Genomic DNA, 17,106 nt, shown 5'->3' with positions numbered 1-17,106 from the left:
ATATTGCTTAGTAATTAGTCTTTTCATGCATCTTTTTCATGTGGCCACTTGATAACAAGGACACAGAAGTGGTACATCAATCATTAAAAACAACTCTCTTCAAAAATTTACAGACTGGTCCGCAAACAATGAATTTCACTTAACAACACATGCACATGTAGAACTTTCACCAAACGCTTCATCTGATATATTTCCACTCATGTCTCTTCATCAGAAGTGTATTTATTTGACAGTGCCCACTACTCAGGTTGATATTATTCTTCTTGAGGTCAGTTCTTTTTTCTTTCTGCATATGGGGCTGTCTTTGAAAGAAAGAGGCCTCTCCTCAGTCAAGGTACCAAATAATTCTTTACCCCTGGGAATTTTAAGTATTTGTTCTTTTTACCATTGACTGTCCATAGAGTTTGCTGGTTTCAAACTGATTCCAAAGTATGGTAATTGTTAGCCATGCCACACAATTCACCTAAGTCATAGCTATAGCTATGAACTTAATTGTTCCAAGTTTTCACTAAGATAAAAACACTAACCCCTTGGGGGTTACCATCACTTTAAAAGTTGAGTTTTAGAAAATAGGGAACCCTTAACCCTCTCATAAATGTTTGCACGATACTAGAGACAATTTCTGCCAACTCTAAAAACTTGTGATTCACCAACAGTCTTAAATCATCTAACTGATTACAAACTAAACCCTCAAGAAGGATGTCTTCAAGACATTTTAATAAATATATATTTTCTGTTAACGAGCTAGGCCAAGTAAGCAGGCAACATGGCGAAATTACTACTCCCATTAAATATGGTTCATCCTGAAATAACTGTGAGTGAATAAGGTATGCTATGACCACCTTGTCTACATCAGGAAATTTTTTTTTATGTATTTACATAAATATACATTTATCTTATTTATATTTATTATTGAAAGTAAGAGAAGCAACTTGAACTAATAAAATTTCCCCGGAACTTTGCATTACTAGAGTTTTAATATTTTAAACTACCCATCATGAAAAAGCTGATTTATCCTTTATGCACCCTGTTATGACTCTTCAATCATGATGATGAATCAGTAAATTTGTTACTCCATTCAACCCCTCCTTTCAAGACCACCAAAACTTGCCTAGCTTTTCTGCCACATCCTCATCAAGGGATGTTTTAAAACTCTGTAAGTTTCAAAACCTGGACAATTACTCACCAGGATTATCTTTTAAAAGACGTTTTGTAAACATTTTCAATGAGTATTTCCCATTCTGAATGTCCTATCATATCCATTCTAAAATAGCATTCAAAGCTTATGAAGCACTCACTGTGTGCAAAGAGAAAGCACTGAACTAAGAGAAGGAGCATAAGGCTTGGCCTCATTTTATTCGTGCATAAATATACAGCAGTCGTGATTTATTCTCTCAACTTTGAAGAAACGTGAGCTGCATCCACAGGGCAGAATCCATAGTATGCATTTGGAAGTGACTTTCTGGGGGACAATTTACAGGTTCTCTGGATTAGATAGGCCGGTAGGGGCATCAAGCAGTTCCTTCACCTTCCAGCCCACACACAAGACAACCCGGGGAAGCTGGCCACACCTTCCGCAGGTGGCTAGATCGTCAGAGCCAAGAGAACCCGACCCATCTCTCCTGGCAGGGGCTCCGGAGAGGAGTCCGTAAATGAGTGCAAGGGTTTCTGCGAATTAAAGGACTTGTTGAAAGACCCGGGGTCTGGGGCAGGAAGAGAGAGCAGCTGCCCCGCGGGGCGCCCCCTCCCCCGCGGCCCCTGAGTCCCCCGCGCCCTGGGCGCTGCGCAGGCCGCCGTTGCAGATCCCGGGCTTGGCCGGCGCACCTCGGGCCTAGCAACCTTTGAAAGGCAAATCGAAGAGCCGGGGCGCATTTAAATGCCCGGCCTCGAGCCCGGGGGGATTGCTCTCCAGCAGACGCAACCGCAGGGGCCTCCGGGGCGGCGCGGCCCTGGGCGCAGGGCGCGGCCCGCGGGCGCAGCCGGATCGCAGCCCGCAGCGCCCCGGCGTCCGCGCCAGGCCGGGGCAGAAGCAGGCGCCCCCAGGCCCGCGAGCCCCGCCGCCGCCGCCGCCGCCGCCGCCGCCGCCGCCGGGGGCGAGAGGGAGCGCTCGGTCCTCCGCCCGCGGCCGCGGCCCCCTCCCGACGCACCACACCTAGCAACCGGCGCTGACAGGACGCAGTGGCGGCGGCGGAGGGAGGAGGAAGCGGAATGGCTGCCGCGGTGGAGCCACCCCCGCCCCCCCCCCCGCTCCCACCTCCCAGCGGCTGCAGCCGCCGCCGAGCCCTGACAGCTCGAGCCCGGGCGGAAGCGGCGGGCGGCGTGCAGCGCCCGCCCCCCGCCGCCCGCGGCCGCTCGGACCACCCGGGCCAAGTAACTCCGCGCCCCTTTCCAGCGCCCGCCGGCCGCCCGCCCGACCCGCCGGCCCCGCCGCGCCCTCCGCCCGGCGCCCCCTCCCCCGGCGCCCGGCCCCGCCGCCGCCGCATCTCCCAGCCGCCGGCTCCCTCCTCCCGCCGCCCCCGCCGTGGCGCAGCCCCACTCCCACCACTTCGCCGCCGGCGCGCACGCCCCTCGGAATCCCCCGGCCCGTCCGCCGCCGCACCTCGCGCCTCCGCATCCCCTCCCCCACTGCCCCCCCACCCGCACCTCGCGCCTCCGCATCCCGCCACCCCCGCGCCCCAGGCTCGCACACGCCCTCCCCGCCCTGCCGCCGCCTTCCTCCCTCCTGGCCACCCCTGGCCATTCTGGGGTTCTCGCCTGGGTAGGAGTTTCCGCGCGCCGAGCACCCCCGCCCACCCCCGGGCCATTTACCGATGTGGTTGTCCTCGATGTGCTCGATGAGGTCGGCCAGGGTGGGGAAGTGGAGTCCGCAGCCCCCGAATCGGCAGGTATTGGAGAAGAAGGAGGCGGCGGCGATGCCTGTCATGGTGCTACATCGAGAGCCCCCCTGGTGTCGGCTCAGCGAGCGCCGGGCAGGCGGGCGGAGGGAGGGAGGGAGGGAGGCAGGGTGGGGTGAGGAGAGGAGGGACTGGGGGAGGGGGAGAGAGGCGGGGTGAGGGGAGCGGAGAGGACGGGACGGAGGGAGAGGGGGCGAGAGCGATGGAAGGATTGCGAGGCGAGACCGGGAGGCAGAGGGGAGGCGGCGGCGGCGGCGGCGGCGGCGGCGGCGTCGGGAGCGGAGGGGGGAGGGGGTGGGGGGGGAGGCCGCCGCAGCTGGGAGGAGGGACCAGGGCGCGCGGCAACAGCTGTGCGGCCCCAACCTCCGCCCCTGGACCGTGGCCTCACCTGGGAGCGCCTGCCACCAACTTTATCTCACTCAGCCTGCCCTTCACAGTTGGTAATACGTGCAATCTGTCTGAAGCCTCCTTGGTTATGTACATTACATTCTTGGTGGATACACGTCTATTAATTACACTTACATCCCCGCCTTGAGAACTCAGTTACCTAGGCCCCTCTCAGGGACATTTGTTTGCACTTGGCCACCTGTCTAGGTTTGGCACTGACATTCACCGGGGACCCAGGAAAGGTAATTGTGTGCACCTTACTCTTTAAACCTTCTTTAAAAAAAAAAAAAAAAAAAAAGCACATATTCTTTGGAGGTTTGTACTAATTGATTTTAATGAAGTTTCCCTCTAGGCCGGTAGAAAAATCGTAGCTTTATTTAAATTTCAAAATAGAGTGCTTGATTGTCAAGTGCATTTGCCTGTGTTTTACACGTGCACGTTCCTAATTCGCCCTGCTCCTTTTGGGAAAACCAAAACTGAAATAATTTTATTTCCCCGAATTACAACACCCTACTGCCCCATCTCACATCTGGGAATTAACCCATCTGGGTCCCTGGAAGCAAAATGATCACCACCGAAAGGACAGGGCATTAGTTAAGGCTCGAAGGAGTAGAAACAGGGTCAAGGAACCTAAGTTTCCCTTTATTTAAAAGAGATTCTGCCAGTCAATGTAGATTACACCATCCTGTGAGCAGTTAAACCCTAATGTTGACCAGTTAAGCATTTAAATTGATTCCGGTAGCTTCTCTGAAACCTGCGTTTTGTTAAGAATCAATTACCGCCTGTCCCAACCCCCACCCCATTTCGCTGCTGTTTTTACCTTTAAAGTTTGTGTTCTCCAATAGCGCTTTTACAGATACCTACAAATTTATGATCCAACGCTGCATTTTTTCATTATGCAAGTATTACTGCATTTAGCATTTTTCTTTAGGACATAGGTTATTTACCCTATGGTGCAGATACATAGAAAAATAGTATTCCCCTCTTCATAAATAAATTCATAACCAGTGCTATTTCTAAGAGTAGGAGTCTTAATTCTTTTCATTTGAGAATTTAGGGGAAAGGCACCATAAAACTTTTTACAACCTGACAGTCACAGTGATTGGGGGTGAAGGGTGCCCTCACCCATGGCATTTCCGCTTTCGTGCCCATCTCTTCTGTCTGCCAGCTCACAGGTAACAGACTTGCGCTGAGATGAGAGTTGGGTTGGGTGAGGTTGGGTAGTTGTGTGGTTGAAGTTCAGTTTGGGGCCAAGAATGGTTTCCTGGGCCCACTTGGGGGTGGAGACAGGGCCCGGGTGGGCCTGATAATGAGCCAGGGACCCAGTTGGCAGGAGACTGGAGCCAAGGCCAGACAAGGGTCTAGAGAGCAGGAGTAAGAATTCTAGCTCTTGAATTAGAATTTTGGCAGCTGTGCAGTGCATTCAGCTGCCCAGTCTGGGAAGGCCTTCAGCTAAAAGCAGGCGGAATACACATCACATGGAGTAACAGGACAGGGAAATGCAAAGCAAAAGCTCCAGCCCCAGTGGTGCCAAAACAGCTTCCCCCAAAAGGAAGCGCCAAGAGCTTTGGAGAAGTAGCAACTCTGTCTTCTGGAGGAGAAACCGTCCAGGTGGAATCATTAACTCCAGAGAGAGTGGGGAAAGGAACAGAGGTGGCACAGGCAAGAGAGCTCAGAGATGGAAACTGCCAGAAACGTGCAGATGAAAGATGAAGGAAGTATGGGGACTGGGTTTCACGAATGTCTAAGTCTCTACTACCTGCTGTCAGTTTCAGTATTCCTAAAATAAAACCTTGATAGGCCACATGAAATAAATAGCATTTTAAAGATGAAACAAGCCAAAATAATCTTAAAATGAATCAAGATTTTGATTTTTAAGATTAAAATTCTTTATCTTGGGCAATTATGAATATTTTGTAAGGACTCAGGTTATTTTGCGTAAGGTAACCCACTCTAACTTTTCATCCATGAACTGAAGCTCGTATATGCTTATGTGACACTCTTTGCCTCCCGTTTCTTAAAAATCTGCACACTTGAGGCATTTCTGGCCTTTATATTAGCTACCTAGTCTTTTAGACCTGAAGGATACTCTGGCCATCACACCCACTGATTTTGTAGACACAGTAAACTGGGAGGCCAGAGGCATGGAGTATGTGCTCTCCAGAGACACATAGCCAACTCTCCTCTCTGTATCCACAGTGCATCTCATAAGGCATCAATAGACAAGAGAAGGACAAAGATAAAGTAACCACAGGTGGATTTTTAGAAAAATTGCTTTACAGTGTCATGCTTACCATTATGAACATGCATTTATAAAAATGTTTGTTTCAAGGGCATCCCTTTGAAACAAATCAACGTGGAATTCCCATCGTGGCTCAGTGGAAACGAATCTGACTAGCATCCGTGAGGACGCTGGTTCAATCCCTGGCCTCGATCAGTGGGTTAAGGATCCAGCGTTGCCGTGAGCTGTGGTGTAGATCGCAGACACAGCTCGGATCCCGAGTTGCTGTGGCTGTGCCGCAGGCCAGCAGCTACAGCTCTGATTTGACAATTTGACACCTAGCCTGGGAACCTCCGTATACCGTGGGTACAGCACACACACACACACACACACACACACACACACACACACCCGAAAAAAAAAAGAAAGAAAAAGAAACAAGTCAACTTGAGGTTATAAAAATACATAGAACAAATACTTCAACCAACTATGTCCCAGAGAAAGTGATGGCTGATTTGAGTAGTAAAATTATCTCAAAGGAAAGAGTCAGTGAGAGAACTGAGGAGGCCAAAGGAGATGATGTGGTTGTGGGTTAGAAGTGCTCTCTGGGTTTAAGACCCTTTTCTTGGGAGTTCCCATTGTGGCTCAGTGGGTTAAGGACCTGACATTGTCTCTGTGAGCATGCCAATTCAATCCCTAGCCTTGGTCTGTGGGTAAAGGATCCAGCGTGGCTGCAAGCTGCGGCCAAGGTGGCAGATGCGGCTCTGATCCAGTGGGCTGCCGTGGCTGTGGTGTAGGCCACAGCTGCAGCTTCAATTTGACTCCTGGCCCAGGAAGCTCCATACCCTACAGATGCAGCTGGTTTGTTTGTTTTTTTTTTTTTAAAAAAGGCCCTTTTCAGGAGAAGCCATTTGCCTCTCCTGAAATCACTGTGCCTCCCAACGTGTCAGCCCACCCAACAAGGAGGTACGGATAGTGGTCCCATAGCTTGTGCTTAGCATTACAATGCTTTGCGTTGCAGTAGCAGTCTCCAAAATCCACCATAGCCACTGCCCACAAGATGGGTCAGCTGCCAGGCAAGTGTGAATCCATTGATCTAAGGGAGGCAGTCAAAACCACCAAAGGATTCTGCTTCGTGTCTGGCCTCCACATACAGGATTTGGTTAATTTAGGGAGGCACTGATCATCAAAAGCATGCACTTCCTGTGCCCTGCAGGGACATCTATTAGGACCACAAGTTCAAGTGTATGAACCCTGCATTCTATTAACTCTCCATGCTGCCTTTCTCAAGTTTTCTGGGTCATTTCCCAGGTCCCTCTTAAGGTGCTTTTCAAGTTTACTGGATGTAAACAGGCTCTCACAAAGCTTGAAGCATTCATTTTACTGCCACCACTATGTAGACCGAGTAGATCATGAACCCAGGTAGGTCTGCGTCAGCTCATGCCAGTCGATGGCCACATAAGAATATCTGACACTCTTAGCTCTTGAAGACTCAGGCTGCCATTTCTGCCAACAAACCACCTTTGCCTCCACGGAATGTTTTCTCTAGGGTTCACCTTCTTCCAAGGAGGACGATGTCTATTCCAGATTTTCTCGTTTACTATTTCTGCAACCCCGTCTTCAAGTTCTTTGTACGGCTTTTATTCCAGCTCAGAAATGAATCAGCATTATCTGCTTTTGGGTGATTAATTCTCATTTTGGCCCCCAGTCTCATTATGCCTAGAATGAAGCATTGGCTCAGAATGAGTAACGGGGGTTCTCTAGCTGGATGCTACTAGTGGTCACTCCTCATGGTTGCTACCCTTAGCTCTCAACTCTCCTGCTTCTGCTTACTGCCTATATACATCCTTATGCCATTACCTGTCTAGTTTCTTGCAAGATTTCTCCAGAATAACAGTGAAATGACTGTAGTTCTCATTGAGCTCCCGTGTTTACTTCCCTAATGGCAGGCCCCACACTGCCGTCCAGAGGATGCTCCAGCCCCACATCTGATGGGATTTGCCCAGCCCAGCCAGAGGTTTAAGTAAGGTCATGAGAGCAGCGCATCAATCACTGTTTCATCCGTTCCTCTGACAAATCTTGATTGAATGTCTATGCCAGGCTTCTTTTGCGCAACTCCCAATGGTATATTTGTACAGGAACTGCCTGGACAGTGACCTCAGGATTTGTACAACCGTGGAGCCTGACCCACTGTGCAACCTATGAAGGATACAACTCGAATAAGACTACTGCAGCCTCTCCTCATGAGGGAATGCCAAATGCTTTGCAGGTCCTCCAGAGTCATGTCTTTAGGCACTGTTGGTGCTCAACCAGCAATACCCAGTGTGGAGGATTTTATATCCCTTCCAAGGCTGCTAGCACCTTTTTTTTTGTTCTGGCCTTCTGAGGTTGTCTCAGCTCCCATGGGCGCAATCCTTTTTTTTTTTCTAGGACTCAGAGAAGTATCAACGGAGATTGGACGAGAGGAACAAGTTGGGAACACTGCAGCATGAACTCCCCTCTCCTGCTAGAATCCCTCTGCACCATCCTTCACCATCAGAATAAGCTTTCCAGGAGTTCCCGTTGTGGCTCAGCAGTAACGAACCCAACTAGTCTCCGTGAGGATGCAGGTTCGGTCTCTGGCTTTGCTCAGTGGGTTAAGGATCCAGCATTGCCATGAGCTGTGGTGTAGGTTGCAGACACTACTCTGACCTGGCGTTGCTGTGGCTGGGGCATAGGCCTTCAGCTACAGCTCTGATTCGACCCCTAGCCTGGGAACGTCCATATGCCTTAGGTGCAGCCCTAAAAAGACAGGAGGAAAAAAATAAGCTCTCCATTCAATGACCTTCAATAACTGGATGTCTGCAGAAGCCTCCCAGCCCTACCTCCAGCAATTCAAGATGAGTCAAATTATTTTCATTTTCAAAATGCATTCACTATCCATGCACAGGCCACTCTGCCTTTGCATGTGTTGTGTCACCTGCCCCCACCAAACACACTTCAGCAGCTCATCCCGTCACCTCCTCCAGGAAGCCTTCCCTGCATCCTGTCTCCTCTTCCTTCCCTGCTGAGCAAATGCTCATCATCTGTGCTCCACTCAAGCTCCCTCGGCATTTGATTTTGATTGTCGGCTTACTGGTCTTCCTTCCCCTCTAGATCAGTAGTTCCCCAATCTTTTGAATCAAGGACCCCATCAATTCAAAAATTTAAACCTTGATCATATGAGTATTTTTATTTATAAATTATATACAGACACTACTATTCACATATATACATGTAAAATAATTCAGGTGCTTTCAGAAGATGATATTTTAAAAAACAGAAGTGGAAGGTCCAATATCTTCATCCCACACCCAAGAGTATTATCTGGTCCCCATCCCGGGTGAATGCATTCCATCTTAGGAATCCTGATCCTAGCCCCTGTGAGAAAGGAGAGCATCTTTCACTGTGCCTGCACATAGGGCTCAATAAACATTGCATGGGGGTATAGCTCAGCACTTGATAAACAATGCATTTCAGTTTGTTTGTTTGTTTTTTGCTTCTTGTCTTAAGGGAGGCACCTCTGGCATATGGAAGTTCCCAGGCTAGGGGTCCAATGGGAGCTATGGCTGCTACCCACAGCCACAGCCACATGGAATCCAGGCTGCACCTGTGACCTATACCACAGCTCACAGCAACGCTGGATCCTTGACCCACTGAGCAACGCCAGGCATACTCCTCGTTACTGCTGAGCCACAAGGGGAACTTCCTGCATTTTAGTTTTTAATGCCAAAGTAATTTCCAACAATTTGTCACTGTTCTCTCTTTTTAAAATTTACTTATTAAAGTTTTTTTTAAATTAAAGTATGGTTATTTGGTTACTGTTCTTCTCTTGGGCAGCACCAGTGAAAGACAGGTTTCAGTCATCTCTCAGCTTGGATAGAGCACAACAGTTCCATCTTCCCAGGATCATGGCCCAACCTTTGGAGAGACCTCTTTTCAGGTCTAGCCCAGTGTCACTGCCCTGTGCCCCTAACAGGCACTTATGAAATGCTTGTCTCATTGGTTTTCATAGCACTGGTTTCCTAGTCTCTGCTGAGGCAGACAGAGCTGCTCAGTTGGACAGAGATAAGCAGGGAGGCGCTGAGCCATGACATGCGATCTGGCACTAGCTCTTCTTTAATTTCACCGACTAGGACCCTTTCACAGATATTCAAGTTCCTTCTGATTATTTTAAATAACAATTACCAGCATTTATTGAGGGCCTACCACCAGGTCAGGCACTGTTGGACTAGATGGCTTAACACAGATCTGGGTTTTTGTTTTGTTTTGTTTTGCTTTGCTTTTTAGGGCTGCACCCATGGCATATGGAAGTTCCCAGGCTAGGGGTCAAATTGGAGCTACAGCTGCCAGCCTATGCCACAGCCACATCCAAGCCAGATCCGAGCCATGTCTGCGACCTACAACACAGCTCATGGCGACACCAGATCCTTAACCCATTGCAAGAGGCCAGGGATTGAAAGCATCTTGATGGATACCAGTTGGGCTCGCCAGTGCTTTTCCAACGGGAAAGCCCACAAATCTGTTTTTAAACCCTATGAGATAGACAAATACATATTTGCCCAGATCATGGATGAGAAGAAACAAGACCCAGGGAAATGAAGTGACTTACTAAGGTCTATGGAGCTAACAAGCATTAGCTTGGATCTGAACTTAGGCCTGTCTGACTCCAGAGACCTGGCACTTAACGTAACATCCCTACCTTGAGTCTGGGTGCTCCCCAACATCTCCTCCTCTCCCCTTGAGTCTGAGGGACAAGTTGGGCTCTTGGCAGGACCAGGCTCAAGTACATCACAGACACTGAGATTTAGAGGCAAAAGTGTCCTACTTTGCCAAATGCACTGAGGAGTGGGTCCTCAGGATGGGTCACTGATGATAGAGAGGGGCTTGCAGTCTCCAACAGGTACTGAGGATCTTGGTGGAATTCCCATCGTGGCTCAGCAGTGAAGCATCTGACGATTATCCATGAGGACTCGGGTTCGATCCCTGGCCTCTCTCAGTGGGTCAGGGATCCAGCGTTGCTATGAGTTGTGGTGTAGGTCGGAAGACTCGGCTTGGATTCCGTGTTGCTGTGGCTGTGGTGTGAGCTGGCAGCTATACCTCTGACTTGACCCTTAGCCTGGGAACTTCCATATGCCTCTGCTGTGGCCCTAAAACGACAAAAAAAAAAAAAAAAAAAAAAAAAAAAAAAGAGCTAGAGAGAGAATCTTGGCCTGTCTTTTCCCTTTCCCTCCCTTTTGGAAAGTCCTTTCATTGCTGTTGCCAAGTTGTTGACAGGCCTTAAATACCTGGTTTTAAAATGGAACTTGATAGAGAAGTAAGACTTTGAAAAGATACCATTATTTTGTTCTTCAGCCAGTTCCTGACTCACCCCTCCATTGTGTACCTTCCTACTGTTGATTTTGGGGTGGGGTAGGGAACACAGCCATTCCCCATCACGTGGAAAGGTGCCTCTTTCTGCTTTTGTCACGCTCTTTGTCTCCTATCTGTAATGACTCTAATTACGTTGCTTTTCAGCCAATTGTTTGGCCTAATCATATTTTCTGTTGCAGTCTTCGTTCCTGGAACCGTAGTACAGACAACCTGCTGAATGCCATCCTGAAAGGCTCTGTCCCTTCTCTTCCAGCACTAGACCTATGTGGAAGCTACTGCTGCCTTTCACAAAATGGACCCAGATTCTGGTAACTTCTCCAGGAAACACGTTCATCTTGATTTTATAACTAAATTTACCTTTCTAGAATTTCCATCTCATGATGCTTTTGCCACCATAAATGATTTCCTCTTCTCTTGGAGTGCCTCATATGTGGAATGACTTTTGTTATCTTTTTTTTTTTTTTTTTTTTGTCTTTTTGTCTTTTGTCTTTTGTTGTTGTTGTTGCTATTTCTTGGGCCGCTCCCGCGGCATATGGAGGTTCCCAGGCTAGGGGTCGAATCGGAGCTGTAGCCACCGGCCTACGCCAGAGCCACAGCAACGCGGGATCCGAGCCTCGTCTGCAACCTACACCACAGCTCACGGCAATGCCGGATCGTTAACCCACTGAGCAAGGGCAGGGACCGAACCCGCGACCTCATGGTTCCTAGTCGGATTCGTTAACCACTGCGCCACGACGGGAACTCCCGACTTTTGTTATCTTAAAGGCATCCAATGTAGAAACTCTAAGGGCCAGGAAGGGGAAGCAAGGGAGAGAAGAGGGTGGTGTGGGGGTGCACATGTGCGGACCGTATGAATGGTGGGGACCAGTGCTGAACTGGAGAGCACTCTTCTCTTAAAACACTGGAAAGCAAACAAGTTCCATCTCGGCTCCTGTGCCCAACTGTTTGCAACCTGTTTTTCCCTCCAAACTGCCATATAAAATTAGATTCCTTTTATTGTCACAACAGCCCAAGAGTATCCATATCATTTCTAAATTTCTTACCATTAGGAAATTAGATGCCATCTAATTCTTGGGGCAAAAAATTTAAAAAGAACCCTTTGTGCCTAAACAGCTCCCCAAGGTGATGTAAGAGCTGCCCAAGGACTGGTTAGAGGAGACAGAAGAAAGAGTTGGTCAGGGCTTCTCCCAGGCACTAACACTTCTTGGTTCTCAATTCTTTTCCATGTTTCCCAACGCAGATCAGAGTCTTAAAATTAATTTTCAACAAACTGAATATGTAAATACTCCAAATTTATCTAAAATGAATGCTGTTTATAAAGAGAACGTTTTATAATTCATGGCTGGTGTCCAGATACACTTTAAAGTAATTAATAAAACCCTTCAGTTGGTAGGTTTGGCTTTTCCAGTCTTTGAGTGTCCCCACTCCTGGGTCTACAGGTCAAGGTTATATTGCCTTGAAGGTATTACTTCTCTTAAAAAATGTATGAAGTAATCTGAACATTTTTTTTTTTTTTTGTCTTTTTAGGGCCACACCCTCGGCATTTGGAGATTCCCAGGCTAGGGGTCAATCCTGGAGTTGTAGCTGCCAGCCTACACCACAGCCACGGCAACACAGGATCCAAGCTGAGTCTGCGACCTACACCACAGCTCAAGGCAATTCCGGATCCTTAACCCACTGAGTGAAGCCAGGGATGGAACCCGCATCCTCATGGATACTAGCAAGATTTGTTCCTGCTGAGCCACAATGGGAACTTCTTATTTTTTGTTTTTTAACCTGAACATTTTGGGTTTTTTTATTTATTTTATTTTATAATGATTCTTATTTTTTCCATTCTAGCTGGTTTACAGTGTTCTGTCAATTTTCTACTGTACAGCAAGGTGACCCAGTTACACATACATGTATACAGTCTTTTTTCTCACATTATCATGCTCCATCATAAGTGACTAGACATAGTTCCCAGTGCTACACAGCAGGATCTCATTTCTTATAATCTGAACATTTTATTTATCTATTTATTTTTGTCTTTTGTCTTTTTAGGGCCACACCCGTGGCATATGGAGGTTCCCAGGCTGGGGGTCTAATTGGAGCTATAGCCGCCGGCCTACACTAGAGCCATAGCAATGCCAGATCCAAGCTGCGACTGCGACCTACACCACAGCTCACGGCAATGCCGGATCCTGAACCCACTGAGCAAGGCCAGGGATCGAACTCACAACGTCACGGTTCCTAGTCAGATTCGTTTCCGCTATGCCACGACGGGGAACTCCATAATCTGAACATTTTAGATTACAGGTAATCTTTGGTGTCAGAGTCAACTCATGATTCCAATTTCTTTCTCTTTTCTCTTTCTTCTGCCATCCCATTCTTACCCACCTTCCCAATCCTATAAACCTTCCTCCATCCTGACCCATCCCCTCACCCCTCGCCCCAGAATTTCTACTCAGAATTGATTTTTTGGGGGGGAGGGGGGTCACACCCACAGCATGCGGAAGTTCCCAGGCCAAGGATCAAAAGCTGTGCCGCAGTAATGACCTGAGCCATAGCAGCAAAAACACGGAGTGCTTCACTGCTAGGCCACCAGGGAACTCCAGGATTGATTCTTTTTTTTTTTTTTTTTTTTGTCTTTTTGCCATTTCTGGGGCTGCTCCCAAGGCATATGGAAGTTCCCAGGCTAGGGGTCGAATCAGAGCTGTAGCTGACAGCCTACGCCAGAGCCACAGCAACTCGGGATCCGAGCCGTGTCTGCGACCTACACCACAGCTCTCAGCAACGCTGGATCCTTAACCCACTGAGCAAGGGCAGGGATCGAACCCGCAACTTCATGGTTCCTAGTCGGATTCGTTAACCACTGCGCCACAAAGGGAACTCCCAGGATTGATTCTTGAATCGGGCCTGGGCATGGAAAGTATTTGGTACAGTATTTCAGAAAGTTGTACCATAGAAGAGATTTTGAGAAAAAACCAAAAGAAAAAGGAAATTGGGAAAGAAAACCAAAAAAGGGCCAAAGCAAAGGTTGAAAAGAACTATTCTAGCTTCTCTTTCATGGTTATCAAAGGCCTGCAGGAGAGGAATCCTCCTTTCCAACCACCCCTACTCAGTCTTACACAAACTTACATCTTTCTTATCTTTCTCACTCTGTACCCTGGTGTAAAAGACTAATCAGAAGAAAGGTCTCCAGGAAAGTTTAGCATCACACAGTCCTAGATTCCAGGGCCAGCTCTATCACTGGCAAGCCCTTGACCTTGGCTAAGTCAGTCATTCGTTCTCGCTGAGATTTCCTTATCTAAAAGCTAGATATAGCAGCGCAGATCCTACCCAGCTCCCAGGGGTGAAATGAGATGCAGCATGTGAAATGCATTAGAAACTGTAAAATGCTAATCAAAGATGAAGCATTCCTATTTGTTATCATCCTCATTACCCTAGGTCCAGTGCTGCAGGTGCTATGGCATGTGGTCATCTCTTCTCACCAAATATCCCCGGATTTCTTGAGAAGAGGGGGGAGCGTTACAGTCTGGGACAGCAGAGAGGCAGAACTTCATGTTTTAAAAGGGAAGTTAACATTTCGAATTGCCAGCCTTTCCAGTTATGCAGACATAGTAAGAGGAAGCTCCCATTCTGGGAGAAGGTGCTACAGGAGTCGTTTTTTTGTTTGTTTATTTTGTTTGCTTCGTTGGGACTTGGGGCTTCAACTCTGTAGGCAGATGGAGTTTTGCTAACAAAATGACTGGTTCAGGAGGTGGACCCTGAAGGTCCCAAGAGCTGCACTCAGAGCTTTTAGTCAGGGGTTATCTGGGTGAAGTTCTGCTCCTCCTGGGAACAAGGAGGCAGGTTGCCAAGCTGATGCCAGCAGAGGTCTTACAACCAGGAGGGACTTCTGCCTGAGGATAAAACCAACCCGGCAGGACACAGAGTTGAGAGACTTCAGAGAAACTGAAGGGGAGCTCTGATAGAACTATGCCTGAAGCCCACATTCGTCTTTGCAGTTCTATAAGCCAAGGACTCACCTTTATTGTCTGAGCCCGTTTGTGTTGGGCTCTGTAGTACCAGATGCGAGGGGTGAGGTCATCCTAAATGGCAGGAAGTTTGAAGGTTTCTGGAGCCGAGGTGGAAATGTCACATAGTGTAAGGAGCTTCTGAGAGCAAGCTATTCAAGTCTCCTAATCGTTCCCAGATAGGTGTCCAGGCATAAGCTTGCTTCTGCTGGGCTGAGGTGGGCCACCTAACATCAGTCGATGGTTAGGACAGGGCTGGACGGGGGTGTCAACAACGAGGCCTGCGTTGTCATGGGGGAGGCAGGCAGGAGTGGGTGCTAGCATGGGGAGATGGGTAAAGCAGTGTCAGTAGGTTGATGGACAGGAAAATGTGGGGTGTGACTATGCCTATGTTCTGTGTTAGGAGATGCCACCAAACCGTTTTCCAGAGTCGATTTACCAGTTTGCATCCCCAGCATCAATGTTTGAGAGTTCCCAGAGCCTTTGACTTTCACTTTGACCACAGGCTGACAAATGAGGTGTTCTGGTTTCACCAGAGCACAGCAGTTTCCAAACAGCAAGTTCAAAAGTTGCTGCTAGAATGACATACACACACACACACACACACACACATCTACACGATCACACAAAAGCGTAAGAATTCAAGTAGCATAGTAATTTGGAGTGATGATTTAGAGGTAAATACATTTTCATTATGTTAGTGAAGTTATAAAAAAATGCAGTGTAACCCAAGTGCCTGAGAACCTGCTGGTTATAAATTGTCTACCATGAAATGGGGACACTTCACCACTTTGTCAACATCTCCCATCCTTACATTTAGCAGCGGAGTTGGGAAGGGAGTGTGTGGGGCATGTGTGTATGTGTGTGTGTGTGGCAGATGGTGAACAGTTGGAAAATAGTAAGAAAGGTGGTTTTCCACACGAGAAGCAGCCAGACGAAAATGTAAAATTATAGCATATTATTCAATATATGTTGATAAAACAGGCAGTAAGATATCATATCGTCTCTACTAATACTTGGAAGCAATATGTTCATGTTAAACCCAATATTTCCCAGCCTCCCTTGCAGGATGGGTAGCCATATGACTGAGTTCTGGCCATTGAGGTGTAAGTGAAAGTTGTTGGATGGGGTTTCTGGGAAGGCTTCTTAAAAACCATATTGACTGGACTGCCAGGAACCCATTTTCCCTTGGCCTTTCTTTCGACTTCCAAGAAGAACATGATGTGATAGCTGGAGTTACGGCAGCTATCTCATGAACATGAAGATAAAAGCCACACTCCAGAATAACGCCCTAGAACTGCCACATTAGCCCTGGCTGCCTACCTCTGGAATTCTTATTCTGGGAGAAAAATTAATCCTTGTCTTATTTAAACCACTGCGTCTCAGATTTCTATTACTCATAGTCAAGTGCAACTCTGGTATTCAAAATATTCATTCATTTGTAATCCTTCATGTGATTTGTTCAACATTTTATAATTGCCTTTGAACAGAAGACATACAGCAGAGATGCATCCAGCTCATTTAGATTCCTGGCCTGGATCATCAAAGATTAAGCCTTAAAGGCTCCACCCAGCTGAATGATCCACTATGAAACCAGGGACTAGGTGGCAGGGCAAGTCCTTCCATTCCCGGGCAGTATGAGGAAGTCTGCAGGGCAGAAGCAAAGGCTGAGGTCTGAGAGCTGTCATACAGAGCTCTCAGCCTGTTGTCATGGCAGCAAAGCGAGATCCATGGCAATATGTTGGAACAAATAGGAGACTTTCTCCTCTCTTTACACTGAGTTGTAGGCCTTTCTGTTTAATCAAGATGCCTGATTAAATGTTAGGTAGGATCTTGTGGAAGGTATAAAATAATTCTGTAAAATAATTCTGTAATCAGCCCATGGACACCTTCTCTCTGGAGTTGCCTTCCTTCGCCTGGCCTTGGGCTAGCCTCCATGCCAACACCACCACCCGTGGAAATAATCCCTGCAGTCAGCAATGAACCTGATCCCTGGGGTCGGCACCAGTTCTACTCAGTCTCTATCCCTCCCTCCGTTTTCCTCCTTTTTTTTTTTTTTCATTTCGTTTTCCCAAATCATCATTAGATGCAGAAAAATAAAGTTTTGCCAATAGAAAATGTTTACAGAAACCAACAAACAAAAAAGGTCAACCTCATTCTGAAACATTTTTATGAAGTACAACTTCCAAAAAAGCAATTTATAGGTGCACGAACCAAA

At 47.7% G+C, this 17,106-nt stretch overlaps 1 protein-coding gene across 6 annotated transcripts in view; it reads right to left on the bottom strand.

Moving 5' to 3' along the window:
• Positions 1–2,956, bottom strand: part of JAZF1 (JAZF zinc finger 1) — a 338,636-nt gene extending 335,680 nt beyond the window's left edge. For 5 of the 6 annotated variants that reach the window (XR_014833151.1, XR_014833148.1, XR_014833149.1 and 2 more), the window contains exon 1: positions 2,809–2,952. Coding sequence is in view for 1 of the 6 variants with exons in the window: in NM_001315730.1 (NP_001302659.1) it covers positions 2,809–2,923 (115 nt within the window). In the remaining 5 variants the exon portion in view is untranslated. 6 annotated transcript variants of the gene reach the window in all.
• Between the last annotated feature and the right edge of the window lie 14,150 nt (positions 2,957–17,106).

The sequence above is a fragment of the Sus scrofa genome, chromosome 18 (assembly GCF_054392235.1).
Source record: "Sus scrofa isolate SSC_HxYL_T2T_F1_AM1 chromosome 18, Sscrofa_HxYL_maternal_Yorkshire_Landrace_v2.0, whole genome shotgun sequence".
Taxonomy (NCBI): Eukaryota; Metazoa; Chordata; class Mammalia; order Artiodactyla; family Suidae; genus Sus; species Sus scrofa.
The sequence above is the reverse complement of the archived record's forward strand: the minus strand, read 5'-3'. Positions and strand labels throughout refer to the sequence as shown.